Raw genomic sequence first — 24,250 nt, 5'->3', positions numbered from 1 at the left:
GTACATCATAATTAAAATCAAGTCCTTCTTGAAAACGATCATCCTGTTTTGCAACTTATATTAATACTGGTTGTATTAAATCAATTCCATTGTGATTCATTTCAATTCATTTTGCATATATTCTATACATGCACTATTACCAAATTACCATTATCAACACTCAATTTTGTTTGGATAAATAACAGTAAAATATAAAACATGAGAACAAATAAAAGGAGAATTTTTTAAGAATATTTTCTATGGTTGGCAGCATGCAAATATTAAATCATATTTTGGATATATATATATATATATATATATATATATATATATATATATATATATATTATGTGGATTATGTATGTTACTTGGATACCATGCCACCCTAAAAAGTTTTAAAAGAATGCGACGCACCTTGAGTATTATAGAAGTGATTTCATCTCCTCAATTGCACGAAATCTGCAATACAAAATAATGTTTATCTTCTAAAACATATTATTAAAAGAGGTTTGAATAAAAAAAATATTATTTGATCATCATCAAGTTACCACCATCGTATTTTATATTATGTATATTTTATTTCATTTTTACTTGACTTTCATGAACTTGTTAAAAACACATATTTCGAAAAAAGAAGGTTTATAATAACAACTAAAGAGACAACAAATGTGACGAAAGGGAAAGAAAAAAAAAAAGTCGCGTTGAACAGAACCGTTTTACAAAAGACTAGAAGTAAAGGTTTTATCCCACCAAATAAAGAAGTAAAAGGTTAAAAGTAGAATAGTATTTCTGTTCAGAATAAAGCCACACTCAATGTCGAATATGAAATAATTAGTTTAGAGGTGAGATAAGATGATGCTTAATCAAAAATATAAATTAAATTATTTGAATAATATTTAAGTTTGTTGATTAATAAAAACAGTTATTAATTAAATTTTATTTATCTTCTGAAAAAATGTTGAGTTAATTAATCAAACCTCTCCTTCTTGACAAAATGAACGGTTAGGAAAAAAAAAGGTAATGTAATGAATGCAAATGAGTAAGAGAGTGACTAAACGCAGGGGAATTAAAAGAGAAAGAAAAGGCTAAAGCTATCTATAAAAATGGCACATTCCAATTCCTAACCTCCAAAAGCATCCCTCTCCCTTTCCTCGCAAATGGATTCAGCAAGAACAGCTCCTCCCCCGTGGCAGGAGCTGGACTTGGACAGCCTCAAACCCCTCAAAGTCCTAGGAAAAGGCGGCATGGGTACTGTCTTCCTCGTACAGGCCGCCAACAATACCCGCTTCGCCCTCAAAGTGGTGGACAAAACGTGCGTTCACGCGAAGCTGGACGCGGAGCGGCGCGCGCGTTGGGAAATCCAAGTCCTCTCAACTCTATCCCACCCTTTCCTCCCTTCCCTCATGGGAACGTTCGAGTCCCCACAGTTCCTTGCGTGGGCCCTACCCTACTGCCCCGGCGGCGACCTCAACGTCCTCCGCTACCGCCAAACCGACCGCGCCTTCTCCCCTGCCGTCATCCGCTTCTACGTCGCCGAAATCCTCTGCGCCCTCGACCACCTCCATTCCATGGGCATAGCCTACCGCGACCTAAAACCCGAAAATGTCCTCGTCCAAAACACCGGCCACATCACCCTCACCGATTTTGACCTCTCCCGCAAACTCAATCCCAAACCTAAACCTAATCCACAAGTTCCTTCTATCCCCTTGCCCAATTCTAACGTTCCCGAACCTCGCCGGAAACACCGCCGGAATTTCTCCCGGTGGATCTCCCTCTTCCCGCCGGACGGGACTCACCATAACAACAACAAAAACGGACTCAAGAAGGCGAAGTCCGCGCGAGTCAGCCCGGTGAGTCGGAGAAAACCGAGTTTCTCCAACGGCGAACGATCCAACTCGTTCGTCGGCACGGAAGAATACGTCTCCCCGGAGGTCGTCCGCGGCGACGGACACGAGTTCGCCGTCGATTGGTGGGCGCTTGGAATACTAATCTACGAAATGCTATACGGTACGACGCCGTTTAAGGGAAAGAATCGCAAGGAAACGTTTCGGAATGTTATCACGAAGCCGCCGGTTTTTGTGGGAAAGAGAACGGCGTTGACGGATCTTATTGAGAAGCTTTTGGAGAAGGATCCGACGAAGCGGTTGGGGTACACGCGCGGTGCCGTGGAGATCAAGGAGCACGAGTTTTTCCGAGGGGTTCGGTGGGAGCTTTTGACGGAGGTGGTGCGCCCGCCGTTCATTCCGACGCGGGACGACGGCGCCGGAGATTCGACGGATAGGATTTCCGACCGGAATTGTGGCTTCGATATTAGGGGTTACTTTCTGAATCTTAAATCGTCGCCGTCGTTGCCGGGTTCGCCGTTGCCATCGCCGTCGTGCAGGTTTAAGAAGAATGTTTCGCTAACAGAATTCTAACGCATGTGCAGTATTGCACGTGCGAGAGTTAGTTGTTGTTTTTTTTAGTAATATTGTAATTTTGTGCATATAGAATAACGGTAGATAGTGAAAAACGGGATTAGCAATGTTAGTTGGTACAAACTACGATTGTTTATGAACCCTTTTTTTTTTTTTCCTCCCATCCTACTGTTTTTCCTTGGGGCGATTCTGTTTATTAACAGCTTTCAGCTTTATAAATTACCTCAAAAGTAAAAGCCTACGACAATAATGGCAGGTAAAATAAAAACATCTTTATTTTTTATAAAAAAATTCAAAAGGAAAAGGTAATTCTGCACTTATAATTTTTTTTTATTAAAAATTGGAGGAAGATGTGTTAGTAATATCTTTTATAATTTTTTTATTTCTTAATTGGGGCTCTCTAAAGATACCTGTTTATAAACTATAGGCTAACTCTTTTCTTTATTGCACGTACATAATGAATGCTTTGAATGTTGGGTTTGGAGCATAATCAATGAATCAATCTTGTTCAAAATTGACATCATTATTCTGATTTTGGACGGTAAGAAAGCAGTCATAAAATTAAAGAGTTTAACTGTAATCTTCAAGGTGCATTGAGTGCGAATTATTCGAAATCATGGCTGTTAACAAGTTTGCCCGTGTAAAGTTTTTATATTATACCCCTTTATTAAATTATTATATTTGCAATTGTTTTTTACGTTTTGATATCCAGGTTGCATATTGAGGAGTCATTTGATGCCTAATTGCCTTATATCAGTACATTGTCACAGCTTTCAACTATAAAAGCATCATGACAATAATTAACACAGTTAATGAGGTGAGTAGTCGAGTAATTACTAATTTAGTTTAAGTAATACTCCATGTGGGATTCTCTTTAGATAAAGTTTTGAATTTGAATGTTGTCAATAAAAAAAACGTCCATTTAAAGAATTTTATCATTTCGATAAATGTTCATAATGATAGAATAGTCTTTTATAGATTTAAAAAAAAATTAAAACCTTCTTACATGATAAGGAGATGGTAGTTAAAAGTTTATAGTTTTTTAACACGTCCTCATCAGCAGTTTATGTTGCAACTTTTTCAATTTTATTTAACAGATAAAAAGACGATAAAGAGTTATAGATGTGACAACTGTTGCAGTGTTTTTATTTTATAAATCATATACATTTTTTATATAAAGATATAATGATGGAAAACAAGGGTTGTGATTCTTTATTCTTTAAGGTAAATTAGAAGGGAAAGTGGTCTCATGATTGTGGGGCAATTATTGTTCCAAAATTACGCAGTATGGTAACAGATTTTAGCTCCAAAATCATTTTATTGCCAGTCTTAATATTTATTAATATACTATTAATTATAGTTGTTAATGTTGTTGTTTGTTGTTGATTCAAAGAATATCTAAAACTTTAGACGCAGGACAGTCGTCTGGATGGTGTTTAAAGGATTTCACATGTCCTTGACAATAATAATCGAGGTCACAAAATTAATGCACAGGGTACAAAACGAAAGATTTGCTCTAAAGGTAACAAAATAGGTTGTCTAATCGAGCCGGTTTGGATCGTTAAAGTATAGAGTTTATTTTAAGCTTTAATTAATTTTGAGTTCAAGTAAAATGTGAGTTGACTGAGAAGTGTAGGAAACTAACAATATAGTTACCAATATATTTCAATCTTTAATTATTTTTTTTAAATCAATAAAAAAGAAGAAAATGGTAGACCATTCAGAATAGCTCACAAAACGCACAAGTTAAAGTTTGAACATCAAATTAGAAGATCAAATAAAATCAAATCAAGTCTTTTTGGCCTTGCTCGAGGCCCGAATCGAGTAGCTGATTTTATCACCTTTAATTTGCACTACGGTAAATCTGTTTGATATGATATCATGCCCATGAACCCATGCCTGAACCTGCTTGTTTAAAACTCTAAACATTATTAACACTGATACTCTAGTAGTAGAGATACATTCTCTGATCCATAGTTTCTATTTTAACCCAAAATTTATTTGATCTGTCATGTAAAGTAGATATTGACATTATTAAATGATGTGCTTCTCAAAGTCAACATCAAAGCATACCGACTTTTTTTTTTTTTTTTTATCTTTCGCCTTGCATCATTCACAACCTCATTGCCTTAAGTATCCCATCTTTTACAACAAATGTCCTGTAAGAATTGTCCATCCTTTATGAATACATTCTAGTTTTTAGAGATTATTGCAAATATGACCTTTTGTAACTTATTTGTCAATATTTTTCAAATCTCCTTATACATACACCCCTATCAAGGATATGAGGTGATTATTTAATTTGATCCTAACAAGCTTGTTGTTTAAGTTAAATTCATCCAAGAAATGAATAAAATCATTTTTGTTAATTGTATCCCATAAATCTTTGAAAAAGGTAAAATTAATAATCCCTTTAATCTATTTTATAAGAAACAATCCAGAAGTTTAGAGCTCTTGTAGTCCCAAATTACTCATTTTACCTCTGCATTAGAAAATGTTGTCAAACTCATGATTTTCAACTATACTAATATTAGGAATTTGCATATAAGCAAGTAGCTTGTTTCATTCCCTTTACAAAAAATAATGATGGAAATGCTGCTTAATTTTCGTTTTCAATAGATCCACTCCTCTTCCACTTTAATTTGTATCATCAAAATTTAAATATAATATCTCATTTCTTCTCCTCGATCATCAGATAGCTATAAAAGTACAATTATATCAAATATCAAATAATTAATTAATTCAAAACTAGGAAAGTATATTGGTTCTAAAGTATCAAAACAGATTTATTTTATTTTTTAAAAAGAAGTGTGTATAGCTTGCAATTTTAATTGGAAAATGTGGTCCACCATGTATTGTACGCTAACGCACTCCCATAACAATAGTTTTAGTTTATATCACCTTCCAGAAAAAGAATAGAGTGCATCGTGTTCTAGATTATGCGGAAAATCTGATCCTTACATAGTGTGTGTGACTTGTAGTAACACATGAACGTGCATTGCCGGAATTGATTGTTTGTGATTTGTGAAGTTGATTGTAGAAGACGAATGATATGAGGACCCACGGCTATTGCAAGCCAAACGTGTCCTTTTTGTCATGTATGCATGACTACTGGTACTTAGTATTTCTTTCGTCCCAAGATGACTTCAATTTTAGATTTTTTTTACAAAAAATTGACTAATATTTTTTGTTTTCAATGAGATATTCAAATATTTATTTTAATTTTATCCCATGATAAATATTATTGTCGTAGAAGACTTAATAATACATTTACAAAAGTAAGAAGGAGAATAAAAATATTTTAGTTATATTGTCCTCTAATCTGAAAAAATCTTAACCACATAAGTTATTTTGAGATTGAGTCTGCATTATTCATAGGTCTTGCACATAGCCCTTTCATATTTATTGACTATAGGTTATGGTCCTTCCCAACACTGGTCTGCATTTGGATAGCACAAGTAGCAATTTGCAAGTAAGGACCATGGCTTATAAGAGATTTTTGGCCCTTATATGGCTTTGGATTGGATTTCCCTCACCAAACATCAAAAGCTAGCTAGGTGAATATCTGTTTTGTTTGCATCTCCTAACACTAAAAAATAAATAAAATATTTGTACTCAAAAAATGAAATAAAATATTCTCATGCATTGTGTTTGTCTTTGATATGACTCATAATTTGTCTCTTTACTTCTCATCGAGTCGTGATTCGTAGACTAGGAAACTGTACACATAAATACAACTCTTGTATTATAGCAAGGAAAAATTAATACATAATTAAAGTTGCCGGCCGGAATTCATAGGCATGATTAAAAGTAGGAAAATTCTAGTTCAAGATTTTGCAAGAAACTTAAACGGAGATAAATAATTTGAATTTCTTTTTATCAATTATTCAAACATAATTCATTAAATTTGATTGAGTTCATTTATATTACTAAATAAAAAATATTTAATTTAATTTTAAACGTATTCATAATAGCTAGTGTAATAATTTTTTATTTAAAAAATTCACATAAATTATATCTCGAGAACTCACTATAGAATAAGTCTCATGGTTCAAAAAATATATATAAATATACTTATAAATTATCTACCAATAAATATTTTATATTAACAAAGAAATTTGAACTCACATTTTTGTGTGATGAGTCATATCCTTACTAATTAGATAACCTTTGAGGCTTAAACTAATTTACATATTTGACATAAAAAAAATTATGAAGAATTTTTTTAAGTATGTAGTATATGACAAGAAAAATATAGATAAAAAATAGTATAATTGTAATTTTATTTATACAATTATAACCATTAATCCAACTCAGGTCTAAAAATTCTTCTTCTGGTTGCAGTAAAACCATTAGTCCTCAGTCATCAGGGTTAAAATATCTCATGCGTTAGTGTGACAGCCAAAGATCTGTTTCTCGAAAGTTGATAGCCAAAAGGGAACTCCAAACCTATCATCGTGATCGGTGCAAGAAAAAAGCAAGTAAAGCTTGAGGTTTTGAGCTATTTACATTTGCTATTATAAGTAAAAAATGTCACATATTAACTAAAAGGTTTTATATATCATTCTTTTTCTTAAAATAAAAAATATATATCTCAATTTTTATTTTAGGTCTCACTTTGTGTTAGAGGGATCATGCCTATGTCTTTTTTCTTAATAAGTTAACGAAAAAAATAATCAAAATTTTAAATATGGTGCATGTATTAACGAAACATAACTGGTCCAAACTGAATGATACCCAAAAACCAGATTAAAATCTGCTGAAGAAGACTGGCATACAACCCATTAGACCAGATACATGAAATGCAAAGGCATGCTTTTTTATTTTTTGGGTCCATACAGTGACAGGCATATCTTTTTTTTTTTTTTTCATTCTCCAAATATGGGTGTGCTTAAAAATGATTTTTTTTCTGCTTTCTGGAGTCCAACTTGCCAAATCCAAATAGCTCTTTATTGTCGTTTTTCTTGTTATTGTCAAATATACCATGCGATCCAAAATTTAGAATCAGAAAGGGGCCCCGTATGTGTGACATGAAAGTAATAAAACGAGATTATTTAAGTGATTAATTAGTTTGTCATAGAATAAGTCATAAAACATTAACTTAAATTTCTATAGGAAGGATTTTACGAATAGAAGTAGGCTTCCTTGTTACCCGTTAGAATTTTTTGGGAGATGTTTGGATAAATTTCTCCAAAGTATCATAAGAGAAGAAAATAAAAAAATAATAATCAAACAATCTTATCTAAAAATTAAAATTAACTTATGTATAAATTAATTAATAGAAGCTTTCTCACATTAATTTATCTAAAACTAATTTTAAATTATGCATAAGTTAATTTTAATTTTTAGAGAAAATTATTTGTTTTTTTTCTTTTATAAGTGTTTATAGAGAAGTTTATTTAAATATATCTTTAATAATTTAAATATGAAATTAACCTTAATACTAAATTTCGAAACTGTTCCAAATTGATAAAACGCTCAATGTGTTAGAATGAGTTACTTCGATCCAAAGAGTTGTACTAACCTAAATTGTATTGATTAACTGAAGTTAATACTTAGATACAAGATTTTTCTAAAATGTATTAGTTAATAGAAGATAAAAAAAAATCAGCCTAAAGTTATTTTTTCACTACATGCACTAAGACAAGATAATATTGCTTGTGAGAGACATTAGGTCGTGTGTCACATAATTCAGCTCAACTTGTACTCTTATAAAATCACTATTAAAAGTAAATATTTAATATATCCTGTCATCGGTGAAATATTTATTAACTTAAGCATTTCTTTTGCAAATACTCACCTCTTACGAAAAGTGAGTTATGTTGAAGAGTTACATTATGGTAAGAAAATCTCAAACTTCGGTCCACGTGAAATTACATTTCGCTCACTATTAATCAGAATTTGGTCAAAGTCAGCAGTCTCATCTTTGATACATCATTGACATTGTCATGGAAATAATTCTGAATACATTTCGGTCACTATATTTCTTCACAGTTGAGATCCATCCAACATTCAGACCCGATAGTCATACTGAATAGTGAATACTATTAAGAATATTCTAAGAATAATGCACCAAATCTATATTTTGAATCAGATCATGAGTCTGATAACAGTTAGTTATGATTCAGAGTCTCTTTCATCAAATTCCGAAACAGTGATGGAAAACAAAGAAAGTCAAGGAGAAAAATGATGTAGTTTGTGTCATTAGCCAATGGGGGCGTGCATCGATCATGCCTCCACAAAGTAGTGGTTCAGTATATATTATTTGCACCATAATTTATATACATTTCAATCAATTAACCTTCTTGTCCGAGAGATAAAACGTGGGGAGAGCAAATTAAGTGATGGAGTGTTTCGGTGGTTCAATTCCTGTTCTATATGCTCTCTCTCTTTGGATTTGCTTGATTCTGTCCATAACATAATTTATCTTATTATTCCTCGCTCGTTTTAAGAAGGATATTTATTTTGCTTTACATCTCTTGGGCCATTGCTGCTCTGTATAAATAGTTGATAATAAGCTTAATTTATTGTTAGACTAAAGTTGTGTTTAGGAAGGTATTTTAGTTAATTTTAATTTTTTTATTAATTGAAAAATTTGTTTGATTATTCAATAAATAATTTTTTTAATAACTTCTAATATTTTTTAAAATGTTAACTTTTAACTTATATTTTTTATTTTTACTCTCAATCAATTTATTCAATTTTATAATTACTCTTTTTAAAGAAATAATAATTTTATTATTTTTATGTCATTTTATAAATTTCAATTATTTGATAACTTAATGAACTAGTTTTTTAACTTTCAATCTTTTTCAACTGTCAACTCTTCTTAGCTTTTAACTAATTTTTCAGTTAGTTTTATCGGACATCATTTAAGTGCTTTATGATTACGAAATTGAAATTATTAGACTAAGCTTTCATCATAGTAATAATTTGAATTTGATCGAATTAATAGCATTCAAATTTGTGATAGACTAACCCTTTTGGCAATGTGAGTTCTTGTGGATTACATTGGGAATGTCTGATCAGCGTGCAATCATCTATTGTTAGAGAGTGGCTCAAATTTGCTGACCATATATGATGGAGTGGATATATATGGTTCCAATTATTGTACTATAATCTAATACTGAATTCACGGTTAAATTGGACAATCCAATACGATCCAATTTCAACATCCTGCGTGCAACTTTATGAAAATATCATTAGGACACGGTTTTTTTTCTTCTCAAATTATAAGATTTTTTTAAAAAAATTACTTGTCTCATTTTATAAGATCATTTTTTAATTTCTAGATGCATCATTTTTTTTTACATATTTTTACTTTATTATTTTCTTTCTAAATATTAATCAGAAACAATTAAATAGATAAAAAAAATAAAAATGATACTTTTGAAATGACACTTCAATTAATTAACAGATTTAATGTAATAAACTAAATTAACTATTTTTTTCTAAAAATATGAATGAGTTAGAATGATGTTACCATTAAGCACTGAAGCACTAACTCACAGGCTAAATTTTTAAATGTATTTGTGAATGCTGAATGAAGTTGCGCACATTTCATCCTTTTTTAGCTAGCATAGTTCATATCTACAACATGGGCATGATGTCTTGGACTCATTAATACGAAAATGATGACGATGTAGATAATGACTTTTGTGGTGCAGCAGGAATTGGATAGCTTTTACGATCACCATACCTGGTTTCTGTAATATAATCTCCTAATAAGTGGATTGCGTATTTATCGTAGGTGTTAGTCTGTGTCTGTCGGTAATCTCCCTAATAAATGGATTGTGTAATATCTCAACTGTCTGTATATTTTTTCAACTACATAGTTAGAGAATAATATAAATTATACTTAATTATTATTTTTTCCTATGTATGACAAATTTCCGAACTTAATCCTTTTATAATTTGTTATTCAAATTCAAATTCTCAAAATTATTATAATAGAATCTTTTCATACCAAAAGTTATTGGTACAAGTAGTTCAATACTTGAATCCTTAACTAATGTTTGGATTTTATTCTTGACTTAAACATGAAGTAATAACTTAAGATATTACTTTATTTCAAAAGATAATGGATCTAATAAGAAAAAAATTACAACATATATATATATATATATATATATATATATATATATATTCATCATTTTTCATTTCCATCATTATTTAACTGTTCTGCTCAGGCCATGAGCTAAAGCAATGCAACAATTGTATACAGACAAAAGGTTGAGTAATTAGAACTAGGACTCTCAAAGTAACTAGAACTAGGAAATGACAAAGTTTGTATTGGTTATGGTGCGGTGTAGTGTCAGGAAAATTTGCTAAAATGATAGATAATGTGATGTTAATTAATTAATGATGTAGGGTGTTTGCTCACAAACTATCAACAATTTTTGGCTCAGTACTAACCCACTTGCATATCAATGTCACGATATTAATTATGTGAAAGCAATACAAAGAGTCCTACCCGTGATTTATTTTTGTTCTCTAATTTCAAGGATATTGGTTTGGGATAAGGCTTCTACGTAGTTGTACCCCATTGCTTCCATCAAACACCTGGCTGAAGCCAAGGCTCCTAAGCCTCTGATCTCATTTTTCGTAACAAGGAATCGTGTCCCTTTGAAATTGAAAAAGTGAGTCTCTAAATGTGATGCAATCCCCAAATGAGTAAGCAATTTGTTTTGCTTATGGCTTAGTATGTAAGAAAGAATATGACTGCATCATTTCTCACTACAGTGTTTCCGTTCAAGCAACGAACTACATGTGTTGTGTAGTGTTGTGACATGCAATTGTTATCCATCGTTTTCTTACATGAGTCCACATGTCCACTTTTAACAGTGTTTGTGTTTCACAGTTTCCTTGCTTGTCACATGATGTGTACTACATTAAACTTTACTAACCGATTCTATTTAATAAAACGTAGTAAAAAATATATTTGCATTTTAAGGACTGACTCTCAAGTTCATGCCATATTAAGCTAAATGAACATATTATTGCTAATTTGCATATAATGATTATAATTGAACCATATTCGGAGGTCTTTCTTAAAACTTGAATTTGATGGTTGTGGGGTCTGTTCTGCCAAAAGAAACCATAGTGATAGTGCTGCACGGATCAATCATGTGCCAACTTTATTAATAATTGAAATTCAGACTGATTAGTAATCACTATACTTATACCAAAACAATCGATCACTGTATCAGTTACTAAAATCAGTCACTAACATCAGTTGTTAAACTGGCCACTAAAATTATTCGCTAAATCGGTCTAAAATTAATTGTTGAATTGATAGCTGAAAAATCGACCACATTGTCCACATATCATATGCTAAATATTAGCAAACTATTTTAAATCAGTCTCCAATTTAGTTACTAATTGATTTAATAACCAACTTTCTTACTTTATTAATCAAATTTTATATTTCTGAAGAATTTTTTTTAATAGTGACAAAAGGACCAACCATTTAGCTTAAGACAAGAAATTGCACAATTAAACGTCTGCTTTTGGTAGTATGAAAGGATTGAAAGGAAGTTAATTTATGGAGGTAATTCCTTATTTAGCTTCACGCAAAAGGTATGTCCTTGTACGTTAGGTCTGAGTCAAGCATTCCATCAGTTTTCCAGTATCTTTGCAAGAAACCAAAGTCTAAGTCATATTCCCTTAGTTTCATCATTTTCTTGGGAATTTATTTACGAACAAGAAAAGGTTGCTTTCCACCAAGTACTCCATTATTTACGAACAATAATGAGTTGTAGAGTACATTATTTCGGAGTTCTTGCTTAGGAGTACGCATTACTTAATAAGAAATACCTACCCCAGAAGGCCTAAGTAATGAACCATAATTGAAATTTAACCTCATTTGCTGTACATCCCCCAAATTAGCCAAAATAACTTCGATCCATATCTGAAACCAAAAGAAAAAAAAAATCTTCTACGAATTAACATAAACATGGTTCATTGTGCCACATCTATTTTACTTGAGAAATTCCACATATCAAATGATCAAGTTGAGAAATAAATTTATAATTTGAGCTCTTTGAATTACGACCCTTACTAATGATTTACTACATGTTTAGTTTGCGGATGAAAATGATACAATGTGCATTACAATATAAATCCAACAAATAAAAATAAAATGAATACAAAAATAATTTTACAACGGGATAACCAAACATACATTCAATATCCTGACATGATAGAGGGGCAGGGGAACACAAACGCGATTCCAACTTTTTGAAGGACAAAAAATTTATGTGGGAAAGCTCTTTTCCTTTTTTCTTTTGTGTGGACCTCACTCAAGTCGCCACTCTGGCCAAAATTTTCTAATTTATTCTCCACATGACAAATGCTCCTACATAGGCCACATAGGGGACACGGTTCAATTAAGCTTGTGGTTGGTGATGTAACTTTAGAACCAAACAGGTATTAAGTACGTTCTTTAGTTTCCGGTCGAGTCATCTGAAGTCGTATTAAATATTAGCCAAGATGATTTTATGTAAACGCTTGCATGTTTGGTCTCACCTTAAAAAAATTATTTTAGTTCTAGAATTGATTTTAACAGTGTGTTTGCTTGTGTGTTTGACGATTTTGATTTAAGAAAACCATTGAGATGTGCGTTCTTAAATGGAAAGCAGATACGCACTCCTCATACAGACTAAGTTGAAATCATTTTTAGAAGATGAAAGAGATAATAATAAATTTTATGACTAACTTACTTTCAAAATAAAAACACCGAAATGTAAATCGTATTACTTCATAATCAAATTAAAATTAATTTTTTAAAATCAATTTTTAATATTTTAGTAATGTGACAGGAATAAATATTCATGTCTAAGATTTAATTTATTATGTGATCTTTTTTAATTTTAAGGAAGACTTTTACAACGATAATAATAATAATATTTATGTCCGTGGTAATAACAACAATAATTATAATGATGCTGACAATAACAATTATCATGAGAATTAGTCAATGACAACTCTAGAAAAAAGTGACCATGAAATTTTATTATTAATAGTCACAATTAAAACATGTAAGTCATAAATTAAAAATACCAAAGTTATATTTATTTTTATTATAAAATTTAAGAAGATAAATTCTGCCTATTTTAAATTAAATATTGATCAAGTTTTATATGAAATAAATTTTTCGTTAAAAATAATCAAAGAGTCCTTTTAAGAGTTGTTGGTGTAAAATCTAATTAACCATAGTGTCAATTAACACCAATTGATTCTCACTTAAGCTATAGACTCAAGGAATAAATTACGTTTCTTGGTTAAACTCGTGACACACTTTAAAGAACTTTCCTACCATGGTGATTATGATGTTTCTACAATAAATTAGTCCTAAATGAATTTGTGGTAAAGGAATGTGACAAAAACAGTTAATTACAAAAAAAAAAAAGATCAAAAAAAGGTATTTTGAATTAATCAAGGTTGTGGACATATTTTACCTCATCATAGCTCTTATTCAGTGACACATCCAAGACCCTAGGTTAGTTGGGGCAAAAAAAGCTTACTTGAAGCTAGTGTTATTGGAGAGTAGAATATAAGAGAGTGGTGAATTCAAATATAATAAACTATAAGGAGAAAACACAAAAATTAAAGACATTTAGATGTAACTTATCAAATTCAAGGAATGCATCTGCACATCCTAAATTATATATAGGTCCCACAATGCTAATATTTATAGGGATAAAAACAACCACATAAGAGAATATAAATAAATCAATTTCATTTTTGTATATTTGATAACAACTTGTTAAACGATTTAGTTAATATTAAAAACATAAAAAATATGGAGACGAGAATGGGTGTTAGTGACACTATCTTTTTATTACTCTTTTAAGAGATTAAAATTTATTAAAAGTCACCTATTTTGATTGGTTTCACTTCTAAATCAAAGGGGAAAAATCATTAAATAAGAAGTGAAACATTTAAATTGATAATTTTTAATGAATTTTTTATATTTGTCTTTGTATATAACATAGAAACAATTTAATTAAAGAATCATAATTTTTTAACTAAAAAGTAAAAAAAATTAGAATATAATTCATTTAAAGAATTATTTCTTTAACTTTCATGGACTATATTTAATTACAAAAGTAAATTTAAAAATGCTTGCAAAAAGTATAATTTATAATTTAAATAATTATTATAATCTACGTTTAACATAAAAAATTTCATTCGTATATATGTAAATATAGTAACAAAATAAATATATATTATGCACTAAAATATTAATTTATACAATATATATATATATATATATATATATATATATATATTAGCATACTATCTTTTATATATAATAATAATAATTTTGACACATAAATTTAAATTAAATTATTTTTTAAAATATTAAAATTAAATAATTATTATTCAAATGTTTTTCAAAGTAAAATATTTGACTATTTTAAAAACCTTATATAATTTTTTTATAATTATAAAAAAATTAACTGCATAAATAAAATATCATTTTGTATAGTTTAGTTAAAAAATTATAATTTTCATAGCTTATAAAAAAATAACTTTGTAATAAAAAATAAAAAAATTATTTTTAGAAAGTTATAGGTAATTTTAATGAAACAGTGTTTTTTAAATGTAAGCATATCTTATATTTTGTGCACATCAAATATCAAATACTGAGTAAGATTAAAACTTATCTTATTCTTATTCTTATTCTATCATATCCTTATGTTGCTCATATATCCAATTTTATCTTGACCACCAAACAAGTCCTAATATTACTCAACAAATCAAATGGGCAAGATTCATAAGTTATCAATTTAAAAATTAAAAATCTTTGATCCAATCCATACATAAACAATTAGAACGAGTTAGGTTGAATTTGACCAAACACTTAAAAAATCTAACCAAAAGTATTTAGGTTGATTTGAGTAAATCAGATTTACTAGTCACTTGTACTTACAAACACCCCTATTGTCTACATTAGAAAAATAATTATGTCGTCATAATAGTAAGATAATACTATAATAAATATTTAAAATATCATAAACATATTTAAATATTGTTAAAAATGTTGATTAATAGTTATTGTATAAAAGCTATATATTTAAACATCAGTTGATTGAATAATGTATACAAGTGATTATAAATCTCTCAATCTCTTTGTTTTCAATTGATAAATCTTTTTTATAAGAAGATATATTATATGTATATTGAGAACATATTTTAATATTCAACAAAAAAAAAACATTTTAATTTTAAAGAATATATATATATATATATATATATATATATAAAAATAATTTTACATTACCATTTAAATATAAAGTTTGTTGACTTTTCCCTCTCAAAAAATAGTTCCTTAACTTTTTTAAAAAAATTATACTAACCAATACTTTTTTTCGTCACTTTTTATTGATTTTAGGATTTAAAATTATTCCAAAACATCGTATCAGTTCCATTTTAATTTTTGATCTCTTTCATGGGCATGTGATGATGAATGCAGGGTCGACCTTTTCTGTCACTGTTTACTCATGGTACTGGCGGGGATTTGTGATGGAAATGAAAGCTAATAGGTTGAAGGAAGGATCATACTATAAATTCAGATAAACTCATCGGTTTATATTGTTCACGGGATGCAATGTAAAATCTCCACTAAACAACAGTGTGTGTGTGTATATATATAAGATAACTGCACTGCACACAAGGTATAATATAAGGAACAACACCAAATCGTGACTTATCAACTAACTCCACCTTCAACCTTTTGAGGACAACATTCATTCCCATACTTCGATGACCATTTTTGCAACTTCAATGCCCGTGTTGTCCATTGTTCATCCGTGAGTCACTCATTGTTTATAATGTGTTGTGTGTGGGGTGTGTTCTGTTCTCTCTTTCTCTCTCTTTTATGTTTGTCCCTATTTGCTGGCTATGACAAACATGTTTTTGTAGTACTAGTGCTTATTATTCATTCTAGCCTTTCTCTCTCTCTCCCCTGCTTGAATTCCGGATAGTGTTTACGGATTGAGATTACTTTCACTGTTTCCATATCCAAACCTTACCTTTCACGAGATGAGTTTCAGCGTGACTTTGTTGGCTGCACCTGCACTGCACTCCAACCTGCTTTGTTTTCTACTGCCTATATATACACACACACACACACATATTCTCACTCACATGTCTATGCTGTCTTAACTATTTCCCTTCTTTGTCTTCCTCTGACTCTCTCTCTCTCTCTCTCTCTATTTATGTTCCCCCACTCTTCACTTTACTGAATTTCTAGTCTTCACTCTTCAGTAGTTCAGTTTCAGTCTCTCTTCATTTAAGAAATCCAATGTAACTTCCCTTTTTATTTGTTTTTTTTAATTCAATTTGTTCAACTCATTAATTATTAACTTCTGGGGTGTTTATTTCACCCAAAAAAAAAAAACTTCTGGGGTGTTTCCAAGTCCTATTGGTTTTAGACTCATAGCATGAATTGAGGTTGTCTGCTGGTAATGTTTAATGCTATTTGGCACCTGCTTTGCTTGGTCTATTGTTGTTTAATTTTGTTGGTTTGACTTTGAATTTCTCAGGAGAATGGAGGCGTTAGTGTTTGCGCTTGTGGCCATTCTGTTGTGTGGTTGTGATGCTGCTAAAGAATGCACAAACATTCCTACACAATCTCATACATTCAGGTATGAGCTATTGATGTCCACTAATGCAACGTGGAAAGCAGAGGTGATGGATCACTACCATTTGACGCCAACGGATGAAACGGCTTGGGCGGATTTGCTGCCGAGGAAGTTATTGTCAGAACAGAACCAACATGACTGGGGGGTGATGTATAGGAAGATTAAGAACATGGGTGTGTTCAAGTCAGGTGAAGGATTTCTCAAAGAAGTGCCTCTTCAGGATGTGAGGTTGCATAAGGATTCCATCCATGGTAGAGCACAGCAAACAAATTTGGAGTATCTGTTGATGTTGGATGTGGACAGCTTGATTTGGAGCTTCAGGAAGACAGCTGCTCTATCCACACCTGGGACTCCTTATGGAGGGTGGGAAGGTCCAGAAGTTGAGCTCAGAGGTCATTTTGTTGGTTAGTTTATTTTATTAATCATCTTACCTTCTTTTTTTGCCATATCTAAATTGTGTCCATAGTTTAATGGTATTTGTTTATACTCACCTCTTACTTGCTAATGAAATCTTATGAGGAGGAGGATCCGGATTCTCCGTATTCTCTTTTCTATGCATTCGAACATTCAACAACTCAACCATTGGATGAGGATCTTATGACTCATGTTTTATATTGGTAAATCAGGCTTAAAACACACATTAAAAATTTGAGCCATCTGATTTTCACCCAAAAGTTACGAATGCACTGATTGTGTGAAGTGCGTGAAAAAATTGACTACTGAATCAAATTCATAAGGATGAAGGGCCTAAAATGCAATTAAAGAGTAATAACTTTGTAATTGGTTGTTTTTTCTCAAAGATTCAAAAGGGTATAATTCTAGTCTCTTTTTCTTGTAAAGCTTTTCCACTTTATGCTTGCTATTTTTATACTCAGCCGAGAGAAGATTGAACGATTTGTTTTAATAAAAATTGCAATGATATTTAGACAATATTTACTAGTTAACGTTTTGCTATCTACAAACAGCAACAAACATTTTCAAGCTTTATAAAGGTTGCCTTTCTATATGTAATGTTTACTCTAAAGGTTTGAGGTTTATTCCTAACTTTAAGAAATACCCCTCACACACTGATATGTTGGCACTTGACTCACAAATGCATGTTTGGTGGTCTTGTATCTTACCAAGCACACTACCCTTACCTGCAAATTTGAGACCCTGCAATTCACTTTTCAAAGTTAATTTATGATTGTTTGTTTTTGACACTGTGAAGGGCATTACTTGAGCGCATCAGCTCTAATGTGGGCCAGCACACAGAATGATACCCTGAAGCAGAAAATGTCATCTCTTGTTGCTGGTCTGTCTGCCTGTCAGGAGAAAATTGGAACCGGATATCTATCTGCATTTCCATCTGAGTTTTTTGATCGATTTGAAGCTGTTCAACCTGTTTGGGCTCCCTATTATACCATTCACAAGGTACAATCAAAAAGTGGATTTTTATTACGCAAGTGCTTTTGACCTTATGTTGTGGAATTTCAACTATTCACAGATCTTGGCTGGCCTCTTGGATCAACATACTTTTGCTGGAAACCCTCAAGCTCTAAAAATGGTAACATGGATGGTTGATTACTTCTACAACAGAGTGCAGAATGTAATAACAAAGTACACTGTAAATAGACACTATCAATCAATGAATGAAGAAACTGGAGGAATGAATGATGTCCTTTATAGATTATACAGCATAACGGTAAGTTAACTGGTTTGTTTTTCTGTATGATATTCTTGAATTGTAGACTTTTTTTTTTATTTAAGCATAAGGGTTAACAGAAATGGATTACAATCCATAGGTGAGATATTTTACAAGAATTGGCTTACCAGTAATAGTTTTCATTATTATAGCACACTTCACTTTGGAATTAAAGTTGTCATGTTTTTCTATTCAGGGAGATTCTAAGCACCTAGTGTTGGCTCACCTTTTTGACAAGCCATGCTTTTTAGGGTTGCTTGCAGTGCAGGTAACGATAATAGTATTCTATATGATGATTGTTATTTTGTCCACATAGTACTATACAGTCTTGGCTGTAAGATTCTCTAGATGTTTCAGTTGTCTTTCAATTTAGTTTTAAAATCAGTTGTGTTGCAGTTGTAACTAATGTTTGTTGGCTTTCAGATAAGTACATCTGTAAAAGTGCATACAATATATACCCCGAAAGTTTCCATGTAAAATTTAATTCTTTCCTTCTTTCAATTTTAATTTTTTTGAGGGCAAGCCATAGTGAAACAGTAAGGTTGCTCCCTTGTAAATCATCAAGTTTTTTTTAATGAAAAACAGATCATCTAATGAGGAAAATATATCAATTTTCCTCTTTTTATGCACCAAAAAAAGAGTTTATTCTGCTTGAATGTTATTTATAATGTTGTGCTGACCTCCAAATGAAACAATCGGATATTTGAATGTCGAACTTTGGCCTTCTATTCTATTCTAGAAATCGTATCTAATTTTAAGTCAAGGCCCATGAGTTAATTTTAAAATTCTCTTTTCTCATGTAGGCTAATGACATAGCTGATTTACATGCTAATACACATATCCCAATTGTTGTTGGATCTCAAATGCGGTATGAAATCACAGGCGATCCACTTTATAAGGTGAATTGCTTCGCTCACATTGTAGATTACTGATATATATTTCATTAAGTTTGAATGGAATCGTATCTATATCTGTCATTCAAACTTCAAATTACATGTCCATTCATAATATTTGTTTGTTTGATCCCCTTTATTGGGTATGTTTTGTAGATTTGTGTTGGAAGTAATCATTAAGCCCAGCACAACTTAATATTTGTCATGCCTTTCAACTTTCTGAGACTTTTTCTTGTTTATTGGTCTTTTAGCAAATTGGGACATTCTTTATGGACCTCGTAAACTCTTCTCACAGCTACGCAACTGGAGGGACATCAGTCAGAGAGTTCTGGTATTAACATGTTGCATTTTTAGTTTTAGTCTTTTCACTTGCATTTGAAATTATCCGTTGAATAATTGTTTGCCACAAGGGCATCAAATAAAAATGTTCTGCCCCTTTATTAGTTGATAACCAATTCTAGATTTCTTTCTTAACTCTTTTACTTCAATTTTTTATTAGGAGTGATCCAAAGAGAATAGCAGACAACTTAAGAACGACAGAGAATGAAGAATCATGCACAACTTATAATATGTTGAAGGTACAACCAATCATTCATCATTTTATTAGCTCTTTAGGTAATAATGCTTAGGAAGTTAAAAATGTGTACATGAATTTTTTTTAATAGTTAGAAGAGAGAAAACTGATTATCACATGGTAATTCATCGCTCCATGTTCTTCATTTGTCTTAGCACACAAAAATAAAATGATTTCAGGTTTCGCGTCACCTGTTTAGATGGACCAAAGAAGTCTCTTATGCAGACTATTATGAGCGTGCCTTAACCAATGGTGTGCTCAGCATTCAAAGAGGAACAGATCCTGGAGTGATGATTTATATGCTTCCACTAGGTTTTGCGGTTTCAAAGGCTAGAACTGGACATAGTTGGGGAACACAGTTTGACTCTTTCTGGTGCTGCTATGGAACAGGTATACAATTGTTTTGTTTATATACTTCCGAAACTGCATTCTTTTTCAACTCCACCATACTTTTATCAATCATTTAATCTCAATTTCTTTTTCTGTTTATTAGGAATTGAATCATTCTCAAAGCTGGGGGATTCTATCTATTTTGAAGAGGAAGGCAAAGATCCTACACTTTACATCATTCAGTACATTTCAAGCTCATTTAATTGGAAATCAGGCAAAATTTTGCTCAATCAGACAGTTGTTCCAGCTTCTTCATCGGATCCTTACCTACGAGTCACATTTACATTTTCTCCTGTTGAGGTAACTGTGACATTGTTTTATGGGCAATGGCATTTCATTTAGCTAAATATTCATCTTAAATACCTTTTAGAGTAAGAATCATCATAATCTGGGAAAGATTTGGTCTATTTTTGTTCTAAACCCTTCTGCACTAATGACTTGGATTTGTTTTAAATTTTTAATTGCGAAACGAATCAGCTAAAGGATAATGGATAGGGTACAATATTTACTAATGAACCGTGATGAATCTGCGTGACTTACAATGCCAATTTTTAAACCTTATTTGAGAAGAAACCAACAGGATATGAAATATAAGATACTCTGCATTTTTCTTCTACATCCTAAGTTGTCAAATCTTTACTTCTGCAGAATACTTTGTCTACATTGAACTTTCGACTACCAAGTTGGACTCTTCTGGATGGTGCCAAGGGGATATTAAATGGTCAAACTTTATCTCTGCCAAATCCAGGTGGCAATCCAACTTTACTTTTTATTATCCAAGAGCTCTTCCATTTATCTGATTTTTTACACACATACTCACTAGTTGCTAGAATGCTTAACCACCAAAAAATGAATACACTCTTTTGCGGCAAATAATATATGTGTAATTTTTAACAAAAAACATTAACACTTTCAACATTGAAGTAATGTTTTATGTTGTGGCCTCTAGGAAATTATTTGTCAATCACAAGACAATGGAGTGCTAGTGACAAGCTGACCCTTCAGCTGCCCCTTACCGTAAGGACAGAGGCCATAAAAGGTAGCTTCACAAGATAATCCTGAAGTGTTGATCACTATTTACTAGTATTCTTCGATCATTTCTAACAAAAAAATTGGTTACGTTACTGATACTTTTTTTGAACTAAATTCAGATGACAGGCCTGAATATGCATCTGTTCAAGCAATTCTTTATGGTCCTTACCTTCTTGCTGGTCATACAACCGGTGGTGATTGGAACCTTAAAGCTGGGGCTAACAATGCAGACTGGATTACTCCTATTCCTGCCAGTTACAATAGTCAGCTAGTTTCTTTTTTCCGAGACTTTGAAGGATCAACTTTTGTCTTGGCAAATTCAAACCAATCAGTTTCAATGCAAAAATTGCCTGAATTTGGCACTGATTTGGCTCTTCAGGCAACCTTTAGGATTGTCCTAGAAGAATCTTCCTCAAAGTTTTCAAAATTAGCAGATGCTAATGATAGATCAGTGATGTTAGAACCATTTGATCTTCCTGGAATGAATGTGATTCACCAAGGAGCAGGCAAACCTCTTCTCACTGTAGATTCTTCCCAAGGGGGGCCGTCTGCTGTTTTTCTTTTGGTACCAGGATTGGATGGACGAAATGAAACCGTATCTTTAGAATCCCAGAGCAACAAGGGATGTTATGTGTACAGTGGTATGAGCCCTAGTGCAGGAGTCAAGCTCAGTTGCAAATCTGATTCTGATGCTACTTTTAACCAAGCAGCAAGCTTTGTTGCTCTGCAAGGATTGAGCCAATACAATCCTATCAGTTTTGTGGCTAAAGGGGCAAACAGGAATTTTCTTTTGCAGCCATTACTCTCATTCAGAGACGAGCATTACACAGTTTATTTCAATATTCAAGATTGATATATATTTTCCCCTTTAAAATAAACAGTATAATATGCTTCGTCTTACAAAGAAGGTTCAAGTAATCGATATTCAAATGTAAAAGAATAGTTGATGAATATCTTCAAGTCTTTGGTGCTGTGTTATTAAATGATACTCAGTGATAACCACAATTAGAAAATTGGAAGTCAGCTGCAGTAAGGTGACCTTTCTATTCATTTTATAGAAAAGAAAAGAACAGAGTGGGGAGAGAAGTGATGATATATGTCACTACTCAGTGTAGCTGTTTTCGTTAATTATATCAGCATTCAGTTGCTATGTAATAATAGTATGGTATGATCTGTGTTTTTTTTTTTTTTTCTAAAACGAATATGAATGAGTTCTACTTCACACTTCCATTGATGGATCACTTCATTGAGATGGAAATCAAATAACAAAAATGGGGCAACTGGAGGAGCACAATCCACCAAATGCCTCAAATTATTGGCCTACCAACAAAAAATGAGGGGAGAAAAAATAACTTTACAATTATGTCAAACACAGAGTGCCATATCTTGCAATATATATAGGAACCAACATATAGCAATTGGCCATTATCCCAAACAGCCATAAACCTAAAGCATAAACGTGCAAGCATTTGGCTAAGCTCTGCTCTGGTGTATATATAGGCCAACTCCTAGAGAAGAATGCTGGCACAAATTATAAGGACAATCTGAAATTTGCACTCACATAATGATGCAATTAAACTTTGATTCAAGCTTATTTGGAAGGGGCTTCATGATGTATACTTTGTTAGGAAGCCCAACATTGCGTGTCAAAGACTCGTCAACATTTTCATCATTCTCAGTCTTGCTGCTGCCTTCTGGGGTTTCATAGCATGCTTGCCAGCAGTTCGGCTGCCAGAGTCCTTTGTATCGGAATTGTGTTTCGCCAGTATAGTCACCGTACCTTCCAATGGTTCTGAGTGTTTGTTTTCCATTGCTATTGTTGCAGCCTTTTGGAATCTTTAGAATGTGAATTTAATTCCAACTCAACCCCAAAAATTAATTCAATGGGTGAAAATTCCTCACTTATCTACTTTAACTTGCTTTATCTTTAGCATACTTAGAATTTTAGGTGCTTTTTTTACATTACACCCTTCACATCCGGTACATTGAGTCTTATATAACTCAGAGCCTGATATGCAAGATCATGAGTGATACAGCTCAACGTTAGTGTTAAAATTTGGAACAGAAGCTCGAAAACAAAAGCTGCAAGACAATCACCGGAAGAATTTGGAATAGAATGTTCTGAAAGTCATCAATTGTAGAAGTGTTGATAGTTACCAAAGCATCCAGTCCATCAACATTAGTGTTAAAATAAGACAGCAAAAGAACATAGACAGCAATGAAACATAAACCATAAACACCATAAACAGAGGAGAAGACAATAAATTAAATTCTGAATTTTATATAAACAAAACAATAAATTAAAAAGTGACTTATAGCGTAAGATTATATTTCTTTTTATAATTTTTAATATAATTTTATCCAAATATGATATTTAAAATTTACTTGATACTTTTTTTTTACCGTTTAAACATCTTTAGATGACTTTTAAAGCTTAAAAAGGTCAATTAAATAAAAAAATATTCTATTATAATTAAACAAATTTATTCAATTTTTGTTATCTCAAATCAAGCCTCAATTACTCAATTTTTTTTATTATTTCAAATATTTTTTTTAAAGTTTAATAACTTTAATTTAAGTATTCTAATTAATATATTATTATTTAAGAATCCATTGACAAATTATTAGTT

The 24,250-nt window shown here is 31.7% G+C and overlaps 2 protein-coding genes across 5 annotated transcripts; both read left to right on the top strand.

Annotated features, from left to right (window-relative positions):
• The first annotated feature begins 1,048 nt into the window (after positions 1-1,048).
• On the top strand, positions 1,049-2,500 carry LOC100785281 (serine/threonine-protein kinase UCNL). Its single transcript, XM_003539369.5, has one exon. The coding sequence runs from the start codon at positions 1,137-1,139 to the stop codon at positions 2,394-2,396; it is 1,260 nt and encodes a 419-aa protein (XP_003539417.1). The 5' UTR covers positions 1,049-1,136; the 3' UTR covers positions 2,397-2,500.
• A 13,499-nt stretch (positions 2,501-15,999) lies between these two features.
• On the top strand, positions 16,000-22,804 carry LOC100783150 (uncharacterized). Of its 4 annotated transcripts, none has more exons than XM_006592105.4 (13): positions 16,000-16,213; positions 16,949-17,451; positions 18,258-18,460; positions 18,534-18,731; positions 18,928-18,999; positions 19,535-19,630; positions 19,876-19,955; positions 20,124-20,202; positions 20,378-20,588; positions 20,692-20,888; positions 21,237-21,336; positions 21,538-21,627; positions 21,740-22,804. In XM_006592105.4, exons 1-13 carry the CDS (start codon positions 16,167-16,169, stop codon positions 22,471-22,473), a joined length of 2,610 nt encoding a protein of 869 aa, XP_006592168.1. In that variant the 5' UTR covers positions 16,000-16,166; the 3' UTR covers positions 22,474-22,804. The 4 variants fall into 4 exon arrangements, with proteins under 4 accessions (XP_006592168.1, XP_006592169.1, XP_006592170.1 ...); XM_006592106.4 differs by lacking the exon at positions 16,000-16,213 and adding an exon at positions 16,340-16,709; XM_006592107.4 differs by lacking the exon at positions 16,000-16,213 and adding an exon at positions 16,716-16,856.
• Positions 22,805-24,250: the final 1,446 nt, after the last annotated feature.

Source organism: Glycine max, chromosome 12 (genome assembly GCF_000004515.6).
Source record: "Glycine max cultivar Williams 82 chromosome 12, Glycine_max_v4.0, whole genome shotgun sequence".
NCBI lineage: Eukaryota > Viridiplantae > Streptophyta > Magnoliopsida > Fabales > Fabaceae > Glycine > Glycine max.
Note: the sequence above shows the minus strand (reverse complement) of the source record. Positions and strands in the feature narration are given on the sequence as shown.

Bases quoted from the DNA above. Each gene is read 5' to 3' on its own strand.
- LOC100785281 (XM_003539369.5), top strand. From the start codon at position 1,137: ATGGATTCAGCAAGAACAGCTCCTCCCCCGTGGCAGGAGCTGGACTTG.
- LOC100783150 (XM_006592105.4), top strand. From the start codon at position 16,167: ATGACCATTTTTGCAACTTCAATGCCCGTGTTGTCCATTGTTCATCC. The intron at 16,214-16,948 runs GTGAGTCACTCA...TGAATTTCTCAG, and splicing joins GTGTTGTCCATTGTTCATCC to GAGAATGGAGGCGTTAGTGT. The intron at 19,956-20,123 runs GTATTAACATGT...ATTTTTTATTAG, and splicing joins ACATCAGTCAGAGAGTTCTG to GAGTGATCCAAAGAGAATAG.